Source organism: Rhinatrema bivittatum, chromosome 3, assembly GCF_901001135.1.
Source record: "Rhinatrema bivittatum chromosome 3, aRhiBiv1.1, whole genome shotgun sequence".
In the NCBI taxonomy this organism is placed as follows: Eukaryota; Metazoa; Chordata; class Amphibia; order Gymnophiona; family Rhinatrematidae; genus Rhinatrema; species Rhinatrema bivittatum.
This window is the reverse complement of record NC_042617.1, coordinates 88,842,740-88,856,976: the sequence shown is the minus strand read 5'-3', so window position 1 is coordinate 88,856,976 and position 14,237 is coordinate 88,842,740. Positions and strand designations below refer to the sequence as shown.

The 14,237-nt window shown below is 46.6% G+C and overlaps 1 protein-coding gene across 3 annotated transcripts in view; it reads right to left on the bottom strand.

Annotated features, from left to right (window-relative positions):
* The window catches only part of SPTBN1 (spectrin beta, non-erythrocytic 1), a 724,701-nt gene that overhangs the window by 266,930 nt on the left and 443,534 nt on the right, over positions 1–14,237 (bottom strand). For all 3 annotated transcript variants that reach the window (XM_029593444.1, XM_029593446.1, XM_029593445.1), the window contains 3 exons: positions 7,012–7,165; positions 5,488–6,358; positions 5,215–5,352 (listed from right to left, as the gene is read on the bottom strand). In XM_029593444.1, coding sequence (XP_029449304.1) covers positions 5,215–5,352; positions 5,488–6,358; positions 7,012–7,165 — 1,163 coding nt within the window. The remainder of the gene's footprint in view (positions 1–5,214; positions 5,353–5,487; positions 6,359–7,011; positions 7,166–14,237) is intronic.

The window sequence follows — 14,237 nt, the reverse complement described above, 5'->3', positions numbered from 1 at the left end:
TTTCTTGTGGAAGGCTTTCGCGAAGCAATAAGACACAAGAAACCGAATCTGAAAGGTTAAGTGGTTGAAGGATTAACCTTTCAACATCCATGCCGTCAAGGACAAGGCCCGAAGATTGGGATGGCGTAGGCATCCGTCGTTTTGAGTGATCAGATGCGGGTCCATTCCCAAGGGAATGTGTCTGCAATGGAGAGATCCTGGAGTATAGGAAAACACACTTGGTGTGGCCAATGAGGTGCTATCAGGATCATGGTTCCCTTGTCCTGACGTAACTTCACGAGAGGCTTCGAAAGAAGAGTAAGTGGAGGGAATGCATAGAGCAGACCGGTTGCCCACGAGAGGGAGAATGCATCTCTGGGCTGAGAGCGCTCACTCCGAATGAGGGAGCAGTAGTTGCTCACTTTGTGGTTCTGAGGGGACGCAAAGAGGTCTGTCTGGGGATATCCCCATTGGCGAAAGATTGAAGTCGCTACCGAGGGGTTGAGAGACCACTCGTGTGGTTGGAAGACACGACTCAGTTTGTCTGCCAAGACATTGTCCACTCCCGGCAAGTAGGTGGCCCTGAGGTACATCGAGTGGGAGAGTGCTTCCGACCAAATCTGCGCAGCTTCCTGACACAGAAGGAAGGAGCCTGTGCCTCCCTGCTTGTTGATGTACCACATGGCCACCTAGTTGTCCATCTGAATCAGGATGACGTGATTTGACAGGCGTTCCTGAAAAGCCCTGAGAGCATATCGCATTGCTCGAAGTTCTAGGAAGTTTATTTGATGTTTGGCTTCCTCTGGAGACCAAGACCCTTGTGTCTGTAGATTGTCCACATGAGCTCTCCACCCGAGGTTGGAAGCGTCAGTGGTGAGAATGAGTTGTGGATCTGGCACTTGAAAGGGCAGACCCTGGAGGAGATTGTTGAGATTTTTCCACCAGGCGAGAGACAGACGGAGTGAGTCGGTGATGTGGACAATGGATGGAGGATAGTACTTCCTTGGACGGAAGAATGACTTCTTAGAATCCTTCCTAAAGGGCTGTCTTGAGGGGAAGTCAGAAGGTATCGATGAGAGCTGTTTAAGGGTCTCATGATGGTCCTTTAATTCAGCCACTATTTGCTGGATCTGTTCACCGAACAGATTGTCTCCTACACATGGTAGGTCAGATAGCCTGTCTTGTACTTCTGGCCGAAAGTCAGAAGATTTGAGCCAGGCCCATCGTCTTGCCGAAATGGCAGCTGCAGACACTCTAGTAGAGGTGTCGAAGATATTGTACGCTGTTCTTATCTCATGCTTTCCTGCTTCAAACCCCTTGTTGACAAGGATTTGAAGCTGCTGTTCTAATTGTTCAGGCAGGGTTTCAGAGAAGTCGTGTATCTGCTTGAAAATGACCCTATTGTATTGGGTCATATACAGCTGGTAAGCAGCAATTCTGGAAATGAGCATGGCCCCTTGGAATACTCGTCGACCAATATTGTCTAGGAACTTGTGTTCCTTAACAGGAGGGGTAGATGAGTGAGGCTTTGTCCTTTTTGCTTTTTTTGAGCAGATTCCACCACAACTGAGTGGTGGTCGAGCTGAGATTTTTGAAAGCAGAGGGCTGACTGTACTAAATAGGTAGTGTCAGCTTTTCTGTGGACTGGGGCAATGGATCCTGGGTTTTCCCAATTCTTTTTGAGGTCAAGAAGAACTTGATGAACGGGAATAGAAGTGATCACTTTAGGGGCATCCAGGAATTGGAGGAGCTCCATCATCTGGTGCCTATCATCCTGCTCTGTCTGAAGCTGAAAAGGGACCAACTCAGACATTTCCTTCACAAAATTAATGAAAGAAAGGTCCTCTGGAGGAGGAGAACGCTTTCTACCTTCAGTAGGAGAGGGAGGTGAAGGTAAGTCATCGGTGTCTGTGGAAGTATCATCACCCCAGGTGTCATAAGGATCAGCAGACTGACCTGTAGGACGAGAAGGGGGTTGGATACCCGAAGGCCCCGGCTGAGGCTCCGAGAAAATCGAAGGAATCGCTGGGGGCACTGTGGACGGCCTGGAAGGCATCGATGGCGCCGATGTGCGTATCGCTCCCGATGAATGAATCAGTGGCGAGGGACAAAATGGCATCGGTGGCTGAGGCAATATTCCTGAAGGAGGAATGTGGAACGGTGTTTCTCCTCCCAATGAAGCTGTCAATGGGGAGCGCACCGGAGCCATGGGAATCACCGGTGGAAGGGCGGTCATGAGCGCCTCCATCCGGGATAGCAGCGGTGCCAGCGCTGCTGTCATCGGGTCGGTGGCCAGTTCCACTGTCTGTGCCGGTGCCGGAGGAACCTGGAGCCATTGCATCGCCTTGTCGATGGCCTCCTGGACCAGCCGATCCAGTTCTTCCTGGAGACCTGGAGCAAGCAGCCCTGGCTCCGTGATGGAAGAGGGAGGCGGAGGCACAGTTGGAGGTACCACCTTTACAAGCAGAATTGCGACTCCCAAACCCCGATCGGGTGAGGGTGGCCTCGATGTCCCAGTCGCAGGAATGGTCGATGCCATTTCTGGACGGGGCTTCTTCGATGGTGGCTCGGACGGTGGCAAGGTCGATGATTTTGCTCCCTCGACGGTCCGAGACTTACGATGCCGATGGCGATGTTTCTCCCTACGATCCCCTCGATCTTGAGGGGGAGTAACGGGAGTCAATGGCCGTGAAGACGTCGATGGCGGACGGTCAATGGACGGAGGTCGATGCTGGTGCGACTTTGATGGTGCCGGTTCCGATGACGTCGATGCGATGGACGGCGTCGGGGTGTGAGCACGGAAGAGGAGTCCCATCTTCTCCATTCTGGTTTTGCGACCTTTTGGTGTCATGAAGGCACATTTGGTGCAAATCAGGACATCATGCTCACAGCCTAAACACAGTACACAAACTCCATGAGGGTCTGTGATAGACATGGTGCGAGTACAGTCTGGGCACAGACAAAACCCCGACGCCATGGCCATACAAAAAATCGAGCCGCGGTACGGTCGACGGTCAGTAGGCCGCGAGGGCCAAACTCTACGGTAATCGACAGAAAATGTGTAAAAGCTTACTGGACCACCATGGCCTGAGAAAAGTTAGAGGAGGGACCCTTGTGGGGCAATTTAAGTTTATTTAACTCCGTGAGGAAAATTCCTGTCCGGAATCTCTTCAGAGCTCCTAAACCGTGAGGCTACTGCTGCACGGAAAAAAGACGACTGAAGGGGGACCCCTGCTGGCTGCAGGGTTGGTGCCATACTGGGCATGCCCAGTAGGGTCCAGTCAAAGTTCTGGAAACTTTGACAGAAGTTTTCCGTGATTGGGCTCCATCCTGATGATGTCACCCATATGTGAGGACTACCATCCTGCTTGTCCTGAGAGAAGATTGTTGTTCAGGTCCTTTGGAGATGCACTGGATTGTTACACTTTTATTTGGGTGACAGTTCCCAAAGTTTTTCTCTGAATATCTGTTCCTCTAAACAAGGCTTATCTGCCAACTTTTCATGCATGTTGTTCCATTTGCTGCTAGCTCTCAACAAGACTCCAACAGCAGCTATTGAGGTACATGATATAGAAACAAAGGATTTGAGGACCATCTGGAGATAGCAGCATATGCACTCTTCTATGTCCAGGAGTGATTGCAGGTAATAATTCTGTCCCCAATAGGTTAAAGAAAGGGTTTTAACTTTTGTATACAATCATGCAAATACTGCACTATGTAAAATTAGTGAGAGGAAATCCACGCAGTTAGCATGGAGCTCTAAAAAAACTCTTCCCAAATGGAATCATTCTCTGGTGGTGTATTGGAATAAATCCTTATTTTCTTTGATCTTTTCAGGGCAGATTCAATGACAGATTAATGTGGTATTTGGACTATTGCAAAACCTGGTGATTTCTGTATTCTATTTGAGATCTAATTTTCTTGCAGTTGGGTCACAAGATATGGGGAATTTCCCACATTCTCATCTGCAGCTGCTATAGGATACTCTGAACCAGGATAGCTGCTGGTTCTGCAGGTGTGCACAAAATTTAGATGAGTTCAAAGACCTCTGTGCGAGGGTCTTTGAACTGCAAATAATGTTTTTAACGCCACTTGCTGTGGCCTTCTTTTTGCTGAGCATCTTGAGCAGCCAAGTATAGCTAACTTTTTAAAAATAGCATTTAAAAGTGCTGTTGTAGCGAGGCAATTGTGAAATAAAAATCTGAAGAAAAATTGAATAAAAAACACAGAGTGAGGGAAAATGAGGAGACTGAAAACTCGGATAAAAATGTACTGAGGCAACTCACGAGGCAATGCCTGCATGGGAATTCCCACACATGTTCAGTAGAGCTAAAAGCTTTAGCAGCTAGGGGAAACTGGTCTGTTCAGTGCTGCCAGATGTCACCCACTTGTCATGGCTAATTCAGCCCTATTTATCAATGGAAAATATCTACTTATCAGACAGGCATAACAAAATATTTTTTCTGCTTTGTGCAGGCAGCATTTAAATAGTTTCTGGTTTGTCCTAGCATTTCTTGCATTTTGTTCTGTTTTGATCATCTGCTATATAATTTCAGACTCTATTTCAGGTACAGTTCTGGCTGTGACCCAGGGCACTGATAGTAATTTGATCACTTAAATAATAAATAAATCTAGAAATGTGTTTCAAAGTATAAAAATAATTAATTGCCATTATGGGGATAACCATTCACAACAAATCATCATTGTATTTTCAGCTAATGCACTATTTTCTCAGCCAACACCTGCAATCACACTTTTTTTAAAAATAAACATTTTTTTAAATTGCTGAAACAGAAGTTAGAACAGAGAATGGTGGTATGGCAGAACACAGTTTATCTGGAGTGATCAAATCATTTCAGATAATGGCCTTTTCAGGATAAGCTGAAAACTGCGATGATTTGTAGTGAAAGGTTACCCCCATAATGGTAATAAATTATTTTTTATTTAAGGTGTTTAATTTTATTCTCTGAAGTTTGGGATCTTTTAATTCTTGCATTTAGTTGTATAAATACATGAACTTCATTTAAAACATGAAGAAAATTATGACTCTCGCATATAGTATATAAAAACTGAAAAGGAGAAATCATTTAGTTGAAACGGGTTAGTTTGAAATACTATCAGTCTCTCGATTGTACTAAGATTCTTTTATACCATGAAGGTTCACAACATACTTTGAACAGTTTGAGCACAATTGATCTTTCTTAATATTCAAACTCTTCATTCTGAAAAATGTACCTTGTGTTGAGTTTGTCTTGCTGTGCTTTGATTTCCTTCTCACTTGGATGCCCACTGTGAATTAGCTGTCTAGCAATCTGGTTTACAACTGCTACACGTGAGGCCTGATTGTTCATCTCTGGTTCTAAGCTTTCAAATCTGAAATGAAATCACAAGAGAATACTAAAATAGTTTAGTTGCTGCAAAGTTAGGCTTTAAATCACTCAGCTAGCAACCATGTAAATATTTCTTTGAAAAAATCATGTATCAACAAGTGATAAAGATTGCTCTCACCTGTGCTGTACAACTTCCAAGTCTTCAAGTTTCTCTGGAATCTGCATATTGTTCAACCATGATTCCTTCTCATCAATCCACAGTTCACAAGCATCTGCTTCACTGAACATCTTGTAAAGGGCAAGAGCATCCTGCAGAGCCTGTTTCCGTAGTCGTGCAAGTTCAGTGACCTCTTTATATCTCTCCTCTATGCCAGACAATCTGCCCTGCACATCTGGGGATTCAACATGTTCATTTGGAAGAGTTCGGGCTTGCTCATGAAGGGAGTCTATGATGGTCCTGTAGCTTGCAATTTCTTCTGCCACATCTTTGTGTTTCTTGACCAAGGCTTGAGTGGAATATTCATCATGGCCTACATCACTACTGGATACAATCCTAAGGATGTCCAACATCCAGGCATCGATATCATCAGCATCAGCTTGGAACTGGTGGAGACTGGAGGCTTCTTCTAAGCGCTTCTTCCTAATAGCTGATAACTGCTCAAGGTTAGCCCACTGTTCTTGAATATCCTTAATTCGCTCTCTAATTTTCTCAGACCCAAAGTGATCCTCTGCAATCATGTCATCACCTTCTCTTATTGTCTGCTGGAGGTGTCCACAGCGCCCACTCATTTCATCTTCAAATGCCTTATGCTTACTGAGAAGGCGCATAACACTGGTCAAGTCTTTCCCATAGTCATCAGATGACAGGATCTGCTCTTTCTCTCGTACCCAACCCTCCTCTTCAGCCATTTCCCAGAAGAACTTCCACAGGCGTCTGGATTCTTCCAAACGAGCACGACGTTCTGCCGCAAGCTGGCACAGCTCTTGGTAACAAAACTCCATGTGAGCTACACGGTCCCGAATAACTTGTGGATCGCATGGCTTGTAACCTGTTATGGAGTTAACACATTTTTCTTAATTTTAACATTTTAATATAAAACATGCACCCTTCCCATCTGTAAAAGAATTCAGCAGCACTGGGCTCTTACATAGAAATATTCATGCTAAATATATAGTGATTGGAAACTTTTCTCAATGGCAGTTCAAGTCTAAAATGCCCAAAATTAGTTATTTGTTTCTACCTGACACTGATAGGAAATCACCAAAGGGGAATAGGAAGCTGGTGTTCTAAACTTCAAGCTAGGACTGACAGCTGTCCTAGTGCAAGGACCTTCCATAACACACATAAATATTTAGCTGATTTTAGAGGTTACTGCTTTAGAAACAAGTCTAGAAAGAGACTTACAACAATTAGGTATTTAGGAACAAGTACTTCAACATGAAATTCCCATTTACTACATACATTTATTAGTTCTGCACAGGATTCAAATTAACTTTCAACTTTATTGCCTTGTGCAACAAGTAATAGACAACAGCAGAGTTCCATCCACTCTGCCCATTTATTCCTGTCCATGCTGCAAGGATATAATCCCAACTGACAGCTGTAGAAATTTGACCACGTGCAGAATACCATGTTACTTTACTGAATTCCCAACAAAAAATTAGACCACCTCAAATTAAAGGCAAATATAACACATTTTACCTTCTCCTTCTGTGGCAAATTTCTGAGCGGAGGCATTGACTGCTCTTACTCTGTCTGCCTGAATGGCAATGTCAGCCTCCACCAATGCATGCTTCTGCAACAGGTCTTCCACTCCCAGTAGATGCTTGCCATAATCCTGAGACAGAAGGAGCACCTGCACATAGCACAAGAATACAAATTCTGAAGAGCAAGTTCATTTTCTCTCTTACCCAGCTCACTGTAGATCTGTGGCATTTCATTTCTGATATTTCCAATTTACACTAATAAAATGACAAGTCTTTCTCCCTTTTAGATTAGAAGTGCTGCTAAACACGGAGGATGACTTTCAAACAATTCCACACAGTGGCAAATATGCACATATATGGCTGCGCAGAAACTTGGGAAAACATGCAATGCGTTGAACACATGTACTTTTCCTATCAATTTAAAAAATATATTTGCGCATATATTTTATGCGTGCGTAAAACCCGATTGCATGCAGAAGTTGGTATATTTTAAAACATGCGCATGTAATTGAAATTACCAGGTTACCCAGTCCTTCAAGACCCTCCTGGTTCTTCAGCCTGAACTCCCACCCAGACAATAATACACAATAATGTAGTCTGGTATCAATTACACAAGGGAATTATCAAGTGTAAAATTATGCAAGTTGCAGAATGTATGTGCATGTTTTTTAAAATAGCAATTTATGCATGTAACTGTTGGCCCCGCCATACTCCTTTGCAGCCTTTTCTCATGCACATATACGCATGTAAAATGTAAAGTACGCACATACTGTCAAGGTTTTTAAAATATCACGATTACAGGATACTTATGCATGCTTGTGCTAATTTTTATTCACGTAACTCTGAAAATTTACCCCAAATACTCAAAGATGTTTAATTTGGAAAAGGGAGTTCAATAAACTGCTTTGACTGTGACAGAAATAAGTAACGTTTCACAATATGCAGAGTTGTCCTGCCACCAAGTCTATTTAACAGCATGAACTGTGCAAGCCTGAGGTCAGCCATGTAACCTACACGTATAAATTCAAAACAAAAAAGAGCCCAAAAATAATGCTTAAGCTAGCTAAATACAAGGATTATACCAGCAATTCTAAATCTGTGTCCATTGCTCTTACACAGTTTATCGTGATATGCTGCTGCACTGTTGGAAATGCAGTGAGTTCATTTTTAACTCGCTTTTCAGGGCCATATGCTTTGATGACAGAAAAAAGCATCTTTACTTGCAGAACAGTAACTACAGATGCACGAATGCAAAAACTGCTGGTAATTATGTGAAGCATCACAAAGTATAAGCATGTGTGTGTGCATTGGGAGGAGAGAGAGGCTTGCTAAAGCAAGTTTTGTTAATCTTTCTGAAACTGAACCCTAAGTAAGGTTGACACTTGTGGGTACTATAGTTTACAATCTATGTCTAGCCTGAATTTGCTGCTTGCACATAGACCAGCACTAGAAATCACTACATTTTTTTTGACAAAGGCAAATATTTCTTTGAACTTTCAAAAAGAAATTTTGTATATCTAAGAAATACTATTCCAAGATATACAATCTTTTTTTTAAAAAGGGAAAGCCCCTTCCTTGCCATCCAGTAAGCAATTAACAGGTCGATACTGTAAGACCGCGGGAGAGCGGACGAACGCCCGCTCTCCCGGCGCGTGCACCGGCCCCTCGCCGGTGCGGGCGATTCAGTATTTAAATGAGGTGACGCGGGAAAAACGGGGAAAAGGAGGCGCTAGGGACACTAGCGCGTCCCTAGCGCCTCCTTTTTGTCAGGAGCGGCGGCTGTCAGCGGGTTTGACAGCCGACGCTCAATTTTGCCGGCGTCGGTTCTCGAGCCCGCTGACAGCCACGGGCTCGGAAACCGGACACCGGCAAAATTGAGCGTCCGGTTTTCGTCCCGACAGCCGCGGGCCGAATTCAAATTTTTATTTATTTTTTTTTTACTTTTTTTTACTTTTGGGGACCTCCGACTTAATATCGCCATGATATTAAGTCGGAGGGTGCACAGAAAAGCAGTTTTTACTGCTTTTCTGTGCACTTTCCTGGCGCCGGAAGAAATTAGCGCCGACCTTTGGGTCGGCGCTAATTTCTTACAGTAAAATGTGCGGCTTGGCTGCACATTTTACTTACTGAATCGCGCGCGCATACCTAATAGGGCCATCAACATGCATTTGCATGTTGAGGGCGCTATTAGGTGCCGCGGGTGGGCCGCGTGTTTTCCTCCCCTTACTGAATAAGGGGTAAGGGAAAACACGCGTCCAGAGCAGGCTGACAGTGCGCTCCGACGGAGCACACTTTACTGTATCGACCTGTAAGGTAGCAGGACCTCCTATTTGCAGGCGAAAGAACTCTCAGAGTGCTATTCCAAATCTGGCTTGGTTTATGAAAAACATGATTATTAAAAAAAAATTGAGCATCAAACAAGAGGCACTTTAGAAGCAGCCAAATGGTAATCAGGAATGTGATGAAGAGAAAAAGAAGCATCTTGTCAGCTTTTGGTAATTTAACCAGGAATTGTCCTGCCTGGTTTTTCCACTTACTGTAGGGACAGCCCTCCTAAAACATGTCAAACCTGAATTTGACCATTAATAGAGACACTGCTGGCTTGCAGGGACACCGTGTGGACCATATCACCAGAATTTTTTTTTTTTGGATAGAACTTGATCAGGAGGGTCATACAGAATCGCTGCTAGTTTTTGTTAGCCTCACTTGTAGCTTCACTCAGGAAAAGAAACAAAAGTGCATTTCCCTGTTACTGGATAGTTACGTTTGCTTTATTTTATTGCAAGAAATGCCCCTTAGCTTAATTTGTTGGCTGCTAGAAATACTGAGAAAGCAAAACGTAATGCTCGTGGTGCTCCAATCACCAGCAAATAAATGTAATCAAAGCTATTATAGAAGTCTTCACCAGAGGGTGAGATTTTATAGGATGCCACAAGGGGAAACTGAAGGAAATCTTAGTTAAAATCATCAGCAGCAGTTTTACTGGTCCCCAACAAACAAATCCAGTCTCCTACTACTAGATGTGGAACTAGCTCAGAAATTTCAAGAGACAATAACTTAATTTCTATAGAGTTACAGCACAATGAAACAGTACACACCTGCAGAGCATTTCAACTTGGTTGGTGATGATTTTTATTTATTTTACAGAACATATAGTCTACCTTTCCTATCTAAGATAAAAGCAGATAAATAATTTAGCATCTGAACAAATCATGAAAAAACTCCCACAGAATATATAAACAGACAGAACTGCTAAAATTATGGGGAAAGCAAATGTTGCTTACCTGATGTAACAGGTGTTCTCACAGGACAGCAGGATGTTAGTCCTCACAAATGGGTGATATCGAGGATGGAGCCCAACCACGGAAAACTTCTGTCAAAGTTTCTGGAACTTTGACTGGCCCCTACTGGGCATGCCCAGCACAGCACCAACCCTGCAGCCAACAGGGGTCCCCCTTCAGTCTTGTTTCAAAGCTACAGGCAGTGCCGAAAAATAAAATAAGAAAAACGAACCCAACACCGCAGGGTGGCAGGCGGGTTTCGTGAGGACTAACATCCTGCTGTCCTGTGAGAACACCTGTTACATCAGGTAAGCAACATTTGCTTTCTCACAGGACAAGCAGGATGGTTGTCCTCACAAATGGGTGAGTACCGAGCTGAGGATGTCCAAACGTGCACCAAAAGTACCCAACGGCGTGCAACAGGCACAACAACTGGGGTGGTTTGGTAGAGGACACCCGCACCCCACCAGGTAGGCGGAAGGGTGTTGGTACGTCATGTTGGAAAAAGGTTACGCAAGACAGATTGGCCGAAGATGGAATCTTGTCTTCCAGCTTTGTCCAAACAGTAGTGGGCTGCAAATGTATGGAGAGAACTCCAGGTAGCAGCCCTGCAGATGTCAGGAAGCGGCACCGATCGAAGGTGTGCTACTGAAGTTGCCATGGCCCTCACAGAGTGTGCTTTCACACGGTCTTGAAAGGGAATGCCAGCTTGCTGATAACAGAAAGAGATGCAGTCCGCCAACCAGGAGGAAAGAGCCTGCTTACCCACAGGTTGCCCTAACTTGTTAAGATGGAAAGAGACGAATAATTGAGTGCTCTTCCTGTGGGCAACTGTACGGTCTAGATAGAAAGCTAGAGCTCGTTTGCAGTCGAGGGTATGCAGAGTCTGTTCCCCGGAGTTGGAGTGGGACCTGGGAAAGAAAATAGGTAGTATGATGGATTGATTAATGTGAAACTCCGAAACTACCTTAGGTAAGAATTTAGGGTGAGTGCGGAGTACCGCCCGGTCCTGCAGGAGTTTAGTGGAAGGCAGATAGGTAACTAGGGCCTGTAACTCACTAACCCTGCGAGCTGAAGTGATAGCCAAAAGGAAAATCACTTTCCATGTGAGATATTTAAGGTCACAGGAGTGAAGAGTTTCGAAGGGTGGTTTCATAAGGTGACCAAGAACCAGATTAAGGTCCCAAGATGGGGCTGGAGGACATAAAGGTGGCTTCAAATGGAGCAAGCCTTTAAGAAAGCGTGTTACAAGGGGTTGTACTGAAATAGGCGGAGATGTCCTGGAGAGTCGCTTCCGCCCAAGTCATCAGAGGGGCTATTTCTAGGGATACCTGTTGGCTTCTGGTTCCGCCCTGTTGGTTGATGTATGCCACTGTGGTGGCGTTGTCTGACATCACTCTGACCGCCCTGTTGCGAAGTCTGTGGGCAAATCGCAGGCACGCTAGCCTGATAAACAGGAACACGTCACCACGGTGCAGCAGGTCGCGATTCGTAGGGACATGGCTGCTACCTCAAAGGCTTGTTTCAGAATGGTGTTCATGCATCGGTCATGTGCATCCTTGAGGGCCGCTCCCCCCTCAACCGGAATGGTGGTGCGTTTCACAATTGCGTTAACTATGGCGTCTACCTTGGGGCACGCCAGCAGCTCCTTGGACGCCGGGTCCAGAGGGTACATGCCTGACAAGGCCCTACCCCCTTTGAATGAGGCCTCCGGCGCCGTCCATTCCAGATCGATTAGCTGCTGTGCTGCTTGTAGGAGGGGAAAATGGTGAGCCGTTTGGCGCAGGCCCTCTAACGGGGGGTTCACTTTAGGGTCCCCTGGGGTATCCTGGCCCGGAATAGCCAGTTCTGATAGGCATTGTGAGACCAGGCCTGGAAGATCCTCTTTCAGAAAGAAGCGTCTCATGGTCTGATATGATTCTCTCTCAGAGGGAAGTTCTCCCTCCTCGGGGGGCTCCTTATCTTCCTCGGAGCAATCCGAATCCACATAAGTGGGGCTTCCGGGCGGCGAGTGGCCGTGCCTAGGTCTCGAGGGTCCAGGGGCCGGATCATCCGGAACAGAAAAGCCCATTCGAGGAGCAGACTGCATCTGGACAAAGGGGTGGATCCCCTTAAATAATTCCACCCAGGAGAGTGAAGCCGGATCTGGCCTTAGGGGCACCAGGTCTCTCGGGGTCCCTGGCTGCTCAACGCGGCTTGTTAAGTCCGGAGTGTTCCCTGAGGAACCGCTAGGCTGGGACCGGTCCTGTCCTGGAACTCCCATGGCCTCCTCACATTGGGCACATAGTGAGTCTGCTTCCTCGCTCTGTGTGGCTCTGAGGTTGCATGCTGAGCAGAGGCTTAGAGCTCTTATGCCTGATTCTGGAGGTGCCGGCTCTGCGGACGTATGGGCTCTCTTATGCTCCATACACTTTGCAATATATATCGCTTATTAATATGCGCTTATCTTATGAGTGTGCGCTTATCAACCTGCGCTTAGCTGCCTGCGCCTATGAGCGGGCGTCTTATGAAAATGCGCCTACCAATGGCGTCTTATGAACATTAGAGATGTGAATCGTGTCCTCGATCGTCTTAACGATCGATTTCGGCTGGAAGGGGGAGGGAATCGTATCGTCGCCGTTTGGGTGTTTAGAGTATCGTGAAGATCGTGAACCGGCACACTAAAACCCCCTAAAACCCACCCCCGACCCTTTAAATTAAATCCCCCACCCTCCCGAACCCCCCCCCCCCAAATGCCTTAAATTACCTGGGGGTCCAGCGGCGGTCCGTAGCTAAATCGGGGGAAGGCTGAAGACAACACAATTCAATTGCAGGAGACCGTTCCGGACCGCCGCTGGACCCCCAGGTAATTTAAGGCATTTGGGGGGGGGGGGTTCGGGAGGGTGGGGGATTTAATTTAAAGGGTCGGGGGTGGGTTTTAGGGTGTTTTAGTGTGCCGGTTTTCCTGCCCTCCCCCTTCCCCCGATTTACGATTTTTTGACGATAAATCGGGGGAATTGGTATTGTATCGTGGCCCTAACGATTTTTGAAGATTTAAAATATATCGGACGATATTTTAAATCATCAAAAAACGATTCACATCCCTAATAAACATGCGCCTACCAACGGCGTCTTATGAACGTGCGCCTATCAACGGCGTCTTATGAATGTGCGCCTAGGAACGTGCGCCTATCCACGGCGTCTTACGAACGTGCGCCTATGAACGGCATCTTATAAACGTGCGGCTATGAACGTGCGCCTACCAACGGCGTCTTATGAATGTGCGCCTATGGACGGCGCCTTATGGACGGCGCCTTATGGACGGCGTCTTATGGACGGCGTCTTATGGACGTGCGCCTATGAATGGAGTCTTATGGACGTGCACCTATTAGCATGCGCCTAACCTAGCGGCGTGCGCTTCTTAGCAACGGGCGCCTAACTCAGCGTGCGTACAGCAATGTGCGTCTAGGTGGCGAAGGCGAGTAGGCAGGTAAAATGGCGACCTCCTTGGCGGGGTGCCCCGTAGGCAGGCCCCGCAAATCCTCACTTCCTCGGAGACCACAGCAAAGATGTACGCCTTACCTTGTCTTCGGCGCTTCCCGGCTGCGACCCGGGCGGTCTCCGGCTGCGGGGGGGAGAGGGTGAATACCTTCACCGCCGCGCTCAAGGAAGTGCACCCGCTGCCTCTAGGCCGCGCCCGAACTCGTCTCGCTCGGGGGCCAAGTCCTCGCCGGGACTGAGGCTGCCTCTATGCCGCGCCCGAGCCCTTCTCACTCGGGGCTAGGTCCCTGCCGCGAGTCGGCCACCGGACCGAGGCTCCTACCTCCGAGGGACCACGGAAGTCAGCTCGGGAAACTCAACTGGGGGAGGGACCGAATGGTATCACCGCAGGATTGCGGGGCTCGTCTTCAGTAGGTTTCTTCTAGGAATTTAGTCGTTTTAGAATTTGGAAACATGCTCA